This window comes from Lolium rigidum, chromosome 7 (genome assembly GCF_022539505.1).
Source record: "Lolium rigidum isolate FL_2022 chromosome 7, APGP_CSIRO_Lrig_0.1, whole genome shotgun sequence".
In the NCBI taxonomy this organism is placed as follows: Eukaryota; Viridiplantae; Streptophyta; class Magnoliopsida; order Poales; family Poaceae; genus Lolium; species Lolium rigidum.
In genome coordinates, this window is record NC_061514.1 from 232,940,266 (window position 1) to 232,948,718 (window position 8,453).

Below are 8,453 nucleotides of genomic sequence, written 5' to 3' on the forward strand. Positions count from 1 at the left end.
AAGAAGTAGAGTTAGTAGCACAAGCATCAACAATAGATTTTTCATTTTCAAGCTCAAAGGATTCAATTTTTTGTGTAAGCATAAAGTTCGTATGCTTCTCATCTTTTAACTCTTGCTTGAGGAGTTCAATTCTTAGTCTCCTATTTTCAATATGAGATTCTAACTCCACTATGGTTTCCTTGTATTTATTTAAGGTTTCCATAGAGTGTTCAAGATTAGCACGAGCTTCTTTATTACCATGAAGAGAAGCATATACCATCCCCATATCATGCAACAAGGTATTATATTCTTCATCATTATCATCATCATCACTCTCATCATTAGAGGTTGTGTTAGGAATCAAAGTAGGAGATACCTTTGATCCATTTGCCATAAGGCACATGTGCATACCGGAGGATGATAATGAGGATATTCTTGAATCCCCATTTGAAATCGTGTCTTGATCCATAGAGTGTTCGGTTTCCTCTACATTGTTAGACAACAAACAACTAGAGGGAATAGAAGCATTTTGATTACGGAAACAAGACAAGGCAAGCATATCATCATGAGATCTATGTAAGCAATTTACACATGATATGCAAGGACTATCAACACAAGCATGTAGATTATTTTTAGTGCTAGATGTGTTTAAGTCCAAAGAGGAAACATTGCAATGTGATAGAGATGAAGAATCATCACTATTTAGCACAATATCAACATTGCAATTTTCCTCACCACTCACCATATCATTACCTTGTATCTTGTCACACGTTGGTGAAGTGGATGAAGATGAGAACTCATCACGGCCGGAGGTGGAAGCAACTTGGAGCTCTGCATGATGTGAAGGGGAAGAGAGCTCCTCGGAGACACCACCGACCAAATGAGAAATGGATCCACCAAACATTTCCTTAAGCTTGATCCACATCTCATGATACGACTTTCGCTTTATATATATCAAGAACCTACGAAAATCTGGCCTCAAGGAGAATAAAAGCTCATTAGATACTTGAGCTTCAAGGTGTAAGTTTTTCTCATCCTCTAAAGATAGATTTTTAGGATCCATCGGAGGAGAAAAACCTACATCTAGAAATTTCTCAATGTTTGGACACAAGGTCCGAAGATTGCAAAGCAAGCAATTTCGCCACAAAAGATAATTTGTGCCAACAAAGATAATTGTGTCATTGTGCACTAAATTACTAGCCGACATCTTTACTCTCAAGGCGGTGAAGCCTTAAACAAGGAGAGACCTTGCTCTGATACCAATTGAAAGATCGAGATGTCGCCTAGAGGGGGGGGGGGGTGAATATGCAATTAAAAACTCTTACAGATTTGTCTTGTAAGAATGCAGAATTAAACTAACGTTTGGATTACAAGCACAAACCCTAAATATGCTAAGCTCAACTAAGTGTAACAATAACAATTAGAGCTAGGCAAGATAGGCACAATATATATGTAGCACAAGTGATAGCAAGATATATGTACTTCAAGCACGATGGCTATCACAAGGAAAGAGACCTCGGGTATAGAAATAACCGAGGCACGCGGAGACGAGGATGTATTCCCGTGTTCCCTTCCTTTGCAAGAAGGTACGCCACGTTTGGAGGAGTGGAGGTCCCATGAAGGATTCCCCGCGCCACGAAGGCTCACCCTATTCTCCGAACCACACCCACAAATGATAATGGCCCTTTCCTTATGGTTAGCTTTTCCTCCGCTCCGGAGATGGCAAGCTCCACAACCACTTCACAAGCTCCACGAAGGAGAAGCCCGGGGCTCTTCACAATCTTTTTGAAGAGATCACCGGAGCACCAACCGTCAAGCCAACTAGGAGGTCTCCCTCCAAGAGTAACAAGCTCACGGTCTCTCACTCGAACTAATCGTGGTGGAGAGCTCAACACTATGCAATGATGCAAAGCAAGAACACTAGAGGTGTTCAAATCCCTCACTCTCAAATCCCACCCAAGCAACAAATGCTAAGATGAGATTGGAGAGGAAGAACAATGGGGAAAGTCAACAAAAGACTCCAAGATCTAGATCCAAAGGGTTCCCCTCACTTAGAGGAGAAATTGATTGGTGGGGATTGTAGATCTAGATCTCCTCTCTCAAATCCTCAAGAATGGGCAAGAATCATGGGAGGAATCAAGGGGGAAGCAAGTTCTTCAAATAGCAACAATGAAGGTGAAGAAGGGGAAGAACTAACTCAGCTCAAGGTGGAAGAAGGCTATTTATAGCTAGAGGAGAAAAATAACCGTTGGGAAAAAAGATAGCACAAAATCGCAGGAAAAGCGGCCCAGCCGGCCGACCGGGGCTGGAGCCGGACAGGCCGGTCAGCAGCCCGGCCGGACCGGGCACAGGCCGGATGGAGGCGGGTGAGCCACGCGGTGGAGAGGGAGGCCCAGCCGGGGCAGCAGCTGGCGCGGGCGGGTGGGCCGCACTGAGGCGGAGCGGCGGCCCAGCAGGCGGTGCCCCCGGTTGGGCTGAGCGGCGCGCTGGGCATGGCCGGCGCCAGCCGGGCCCTGGGCCGGACCAGACCGGATGGGCCTCAGTAGGCGGTCCGGCTGGCACCAGCACCAAGGCCGGCCTAGACCGGGTGGGCCGGCGTGTGGGCCGGCAGGCCGGTCGGCCGGCCGGCCGCCCTTTCCTTTTCTTTTTCTTCTTTTACTCTTTTCCCTTTTTCTTTAATAACAAAAGCTCCCGAACTCCGAATTGAATGAAACCAGTTTTGTTTGAAAGATAACAACAAATGCTATCCTATAGAAAGTGAAAACACAAGAATCTGTAGGAGGGGATTTTATCATAAATATAAAAGGTAGAACCTTATATCATGAATAACCGGTAAAATCACCCAACCTCGAAAACGCAATAGAAGATGCATGCGGATTCCGTTTTCGATGAACTTGGGCTTGTTGTAAAGCTAGCAACAAGCTCAAGAACTTCACACAGAGTAACGCCAAGAAGCAATAGGGATATGCAAAGTATGCAAAGGATTGAGCTCCCTAAGACGATGTGATCAAGTTACTCAACCGAAAGCCCCTCTTAATATTGCGGCTATCTATCCTATAATCCGGTCTCCCATCAACCACCTTGAGACCGGTAAAAGGAAAACCTATCAAGGTCATACCATTGCCTTGCGCATCCCGCTTGATCTTGATGATAACTCTTCAAGCTCTACACAAGCCGGAATGCCTCACTTGATCAATGTTGCTTCGTGAAGACTCACAAATGCTCCCCCATACACTATGATGGGAAATCTCCATTGATGCACATCTTCACATGTCCATTATCACCAAATGGACGGCAAGCTTCAAGCATGTGATCCACTTGAGATGCTCATCTTGAACTTGCCCAACTCAACCTTGTATCTTCTCATACTCACTTAAGATAGAGCATGGCTAATATTGATTTCCACATAAGAACTCCATCTTCATTTCTTCTTCTTGATCATATCACATATATATCTTCAAACCGATGATCTTGATGCCAATACACAAGATGTATCTTTATTTACATGGCATCCATACTTGAATCCAACACATGGAATACAAGTAGAACCTATGGAATATTCCTTCATATAAACTCAATGAAAATATTAGCCCATAGGGGTTGTCATTAATTACCAAAACCACACATAGGGGCAATATACCCTTACAGACGGCCTGGGTATGCAGGAAGGTCAGAGAGAATGACCCCGAGGTCGACCTGTTGGCGGTGGTGAGGGCCATCTTGTTCTTGGCAGCGTCTGCGTCCGCCTTCTCCTTGAGGGCCTTGGCAGCCTCATGCCCTCATCGTCGGAGAGGGTCATGGAGACAAGAGCGTCGGCGAGGCACGAGGGTTAGGGTTTGGTGGTTTCGGTGGCAGCGGAAGAGTTTGGGCGGCTCAGGCTACGGTTTTGCGTCTGATACCATGTAAGATTATGGAAACCACACGGTGGTGCCTTGTATTGATCAATATATAGAGGTTACAAGGCAGGGTTCGGGTCATACAATACACGAACAACTATACAAGGACTAGACATATACAATCGTATATCTATACAAATACAATACAGTTATATATTCTACCAGTATATATGCTAGCAAGAATTGAGAAATACACTATGCTCTTTACTCGTTATAACTTCAGAAATAACATATAGTTCATGTGTAATAAACAATAAATGCATCTGTTGCAGAACCATGGAGCGCCCCGAGATCTAATACACATACATGATGTGCTGCAGATCACTAAAATACCGTCAATCCAGGTACACCACTTAGGATCAGAACCTTAGCTTGTGGAGAAATAACCATTTAATTTTATTTGTAGGCCTTCTCAAAATCTATTTAAAGTAGGACACCATATAACTTTTTTCCTATGAATCTCGTGAATGGTTTCATGAATAATTGCCACCCTTCTAAAATATGGCGTCCCCGCATGAATGCAGTTTGAGTAGGACCAATAATTTTAGGCGCTACAATAGTCAGCCTACTTGTTCCTACTTTAGTGAATATCTTGAAACTCTTATTAAGCAAACAAATGGGACAGTACTGCTGAATTTGGACATTATTTTGTTTTTTTAGTAGAAGTACAATAGAACGGAAATTCAATTCGGCTCCCGGGTGCATATGCACCCTCTATCAAAAAATTATATTTCGACATGTCGAAAAATTTTGACAAAAAATTCTACATGTACATCTCCACAATAAACGTACGTTCGTCAAGTTTCGCGAGGAACCAATATGTTTTGTGGTCTATGTAAAAAAGAGAAATTTTATTTCCTGAAAAGCCTTATTTTTAGCATTGAATTTTGTCTTTTTTACACACGTCATACGACAAGTCGGATTTTTATGAAACGAATTTGTGAGCGTGTAGCACGTGAAGATGTACGTTCGAATTTTTTATTTCAATTTTTCAAAATTTTAAAATGCATGTAACATGCATTTCAAAATAAAGGGAGCATATGCTCCCATGTGCCAAAACATCATTCCCATACAATAGAACCGAAATTAAGATGATAAAAATGTAACTCTCCATAATGAAAACTTGCAAACATGGCCTTTATATCAAATTTGATAAAGTCCCAACATGCTTGATAGAATTCGGCTGGAAAATCATCGGGCTCAGGGGATTTGTTCCTCTCCATTTGCATAATAGCAGTGTAAACTTCAACCTCTGTCACCAGTAATACTAACATTATCATCTACAGAAAGTTTCGGTACATCTTGATTAACCGATTCTTCCATTGGATTTTTTTTGGCATTGGATACCCAAAATGTTTCTTGTAGTAAATATAGACCTTTAATTATCTTCCCACATAATTATCCCCTCCTGTTGTTCTAATTGGAAAATCTTTTTCCTACAGTGTTTTCCGTTTGCAACGAAATGGAAGTACTTTGTGTTATTCCCACTTTGTTGCACATGCTTTACCTCGGCTCTTTGAGGCGCCACTTCATTTCCTCATTGAGTACTCATTTTCTCTAGCTATTCAGCACGAAACAATTGACATAGAAATTCTTATTTGCGTGTGACATATGAAACTGAATATTCCAAAACATTAAGAATCCGGGAATATTACAAATTCCAGACATAACACAAGAATATTTAAAATCAATCTTTTATCCACGTTCTTGTAAAAAGACAAATCCAGTTGTAACAGAAAATAGGCTGAATAATACGAAATTAGGATAGAGAGTCAATACCATAAAGTAGGTACTATTCATAGTAGGATTTATGTTTTTTAATTGTCGATAGAATTTGGATCTGGAAAATGTTGACATAGTGTCGCCATCTTTTTTTTTTGAAAAATTTCAAGACTTCCTTCATGCAATTTGTATATTTTCTTTGAATTTTTGAATTAGGAGATTAGTGCACTAGAACACTTAAGAGATGCCATTGCATGCTAATATGTAGACACAAAGATTATCTAGCGTTAAAAGAACAAGTCAAAAGGTTAATTGGTGAATTAGCACCCTGTGTAGGATCCAGAATTTACATATGACGGCAAACTCATGCACGCAACAGATAGGAAATGAACGCACAAGCACATAGTACACGAGCGCTTTCTGATCATGGCGACCAGCCGGTCAGGCTCCGATCAGGACAGCACAATGAACAGGGACAACGCGACGGCGCCGGCAGCGACGAGCGCCGCCTGGGCAGCGGTAGCAACGGCGGCGGAGCTCGTGCCCTCCTGGCCTGGCTGGACCTGCGGTACGTCGTCGGGGCATTTTATGCCATCTTTGTCCCCCTTGCAGGTGTTGGCGAAGAGCCCCGAGGGGTACTTGCCGTAGAGGTGGATCAGGCTGAACATGGTGGCGGCGCAGTTGGTGGACTGGTCGTTGATGTAGATGCCGTAGGGGCAGGCGAAGTCCGCGAGCGCCGAGCAGCACAGCGCCGGCTGGTACAGGGGGCCCTTGCACCGGCTCGTGATCAGCGTGTAGTTTGCCCCTTCGAAGGTCACCGGGCAATCTGAGAGAACGATCGAGGAATTGAAATCCGTAATGTTAGTCAGCGAGTACGGGAGATGTACGAGACGATCGCGAAAGAATGTAGTTACCCTTCTTGGTCTGGAGCAAGCTCCGGCCGGCGGCGCCATGGGAGTGGAGCGCGTCATCTGCATCCACGCGACCAAACGGGGAGATCGGTCAGACAGATCAAACCATGTGTCCAGAAAACCGAATCACGTCAAATTAATGATGGGAATTAAGCGCCACAACGAGGATGACCGTGGACCAACTTGAGATGAATCCGGCAGCGGCGGCGAGACCGACGACGGCGGCGATTACGGCGGCGCGCAGCATCATGACTCTATCCAGCTCCAGACCCATCTCAAGAATTAACTATGTGGCCGCCTCCTCCCTGACCGCGGAGAGGCCACCTCTTCCGGTGTCAGGAGCAATGGAAGAGGAACGACGACGGTGAAGAGAGGTAACCAGCTGGGTCCGTACGGTGGCGCGTCAGAGAGAGACGAAGCGATGGTGAGACGGACGGACGAGGAGGAGGGCAGAGATTGGCGCCGGCGCGCGCGGCCGGGACAAATGGGGATGCGTTTAAAAATAGGTGTCGATTTGAACGGTTAGGAATGCCGGGGGCCGGACCTTGCGGTGAACCGATGGCTAAGTGGCTAACACCACCCCCTTGAAGTTCTGCATGCCCCAATGATATTTTAAAAGTTTATCTTTCATGATATTTTACCAATTTCGTTTTAAACAAAATCGAAGTCACAAGCTGACAAAAATTTCCTCTATGATTTTTTTTTTCAAATCTGAATGATTTTACTACAAATATTTTTTTGAATCTTCAACGAAAACCATTAACTTATTTGAAACGGGTAGAACCATTTCAAAATTCAGAAAGGGTTAACTTTTGCCAATACTGAGATATAGAGGAGCGTCTATGCAGTAATTACACATTCTTATTTCTAAATGAGGAAAAGACTCGGGACATTTGTTGTTCATCTCTAGTGGGCTAGTCAAACCTTTGTAGACATATATTTGCGCACAATGTTTTTACAACCCTATTGTTTAATGATGTGCAACTTGATCGACTAAAGGAGGATGATTTCTCCAGCGTCTAACAAAACTTGTAGGAGGGAAGATATTTGTTCGGTTTAATGCTATGCGTGTAATATGCACTCATGAAATAGTCTAGAGTCGAAGAAGATATTTTCCTCATCATAAGATAAGTCATGAATATTGTTTGCTTGGCGGAGAACTCTATGCTATAGCAAAGGGGTACACTGTCCGAGAGTGGTGTTTGTTCCGTGTGCGGGACCTCCAGCGCACGAAATCAATAGGTTTCGTGGCATATCATTACGTTTCAAAATTTCGAAACTTCACGAAACATAATGAAACCTGAAGCGCGGATCTCAAAGCATGAAACAAAGTGAATCTAACGATAGAAATATGCACGAAATGTCCCGTGTGCACGGGACATGTGCATTATTTCTGTACACACAGTTCCGCACCATGCAGGAGCAAATCCTCCCCCACTAATAATTGGTTGATGGTGTATGAACTTTCACTCTGCAGTCCACGTACGTGTCTTCACTGGCCATGCATAAAAAGGACTAAGCACTAACAACACCCTTGCAAAGGCACCACCAATGATCGGCAATCTTCCTAAAAGTCACCTGTCTTGAAGCATAGAAGTGGTCGCGTTATTGGATATATATAGTCGTACAAAGTTTAGTTTCCACTTGGTAGCTACACATGCAGCACGCATGATGGAGTGAGTTGCCGCCCGCAATTAGGATTTCGTTTTCAAGAAGGTTACGCGTCCCTCTCACTTTCCCATCGCCAATATCCACCGTGTCAATCTACAAGAACTCCAGAACTCGCAACCGCAGATCAGTGCAAAATGGCTGCAATTTGAAGTACAAACATATTTTTCACTAGTACTTGAAACGTATTCTGGTTCAAGTTCTAATCCGAAATTTATACTGTGTATATTTACAAACATCAATATAAGCTTTCGGACAAAAAAGTACTAGTCTTGGT

At 43.6% G+C, this 8,453-nt stretch overlaps 1 protein-coding gene across 1 annotated transcript; it reads right to left on the reverse strand.

The window, feature by feature from the left end:
• Positions 1-6,049: 6,049 nt before the first annotated feature.
• On the reverse strand, positions 6,050-6,782 carry LOC124672541 (GPI-anchored protein LLG1-like). The gene is made up of 3 exons (XM_047208757.1): positions 6,692-6,782; positions 6,512-6,568; positions 6,050-6,423 (listed from the first exon to the last, which is right to left on the reverse strand). Exons 1-3 carry the CDS (start codon positions 6,780-6,782, stop codon positions 6,050-6,052), a joined length of 522 nt encoding a protein of 173 aa, XP_047064713.1.
• Positions 6,783-8,453: the final 1,671 nt, after the last annotated feature.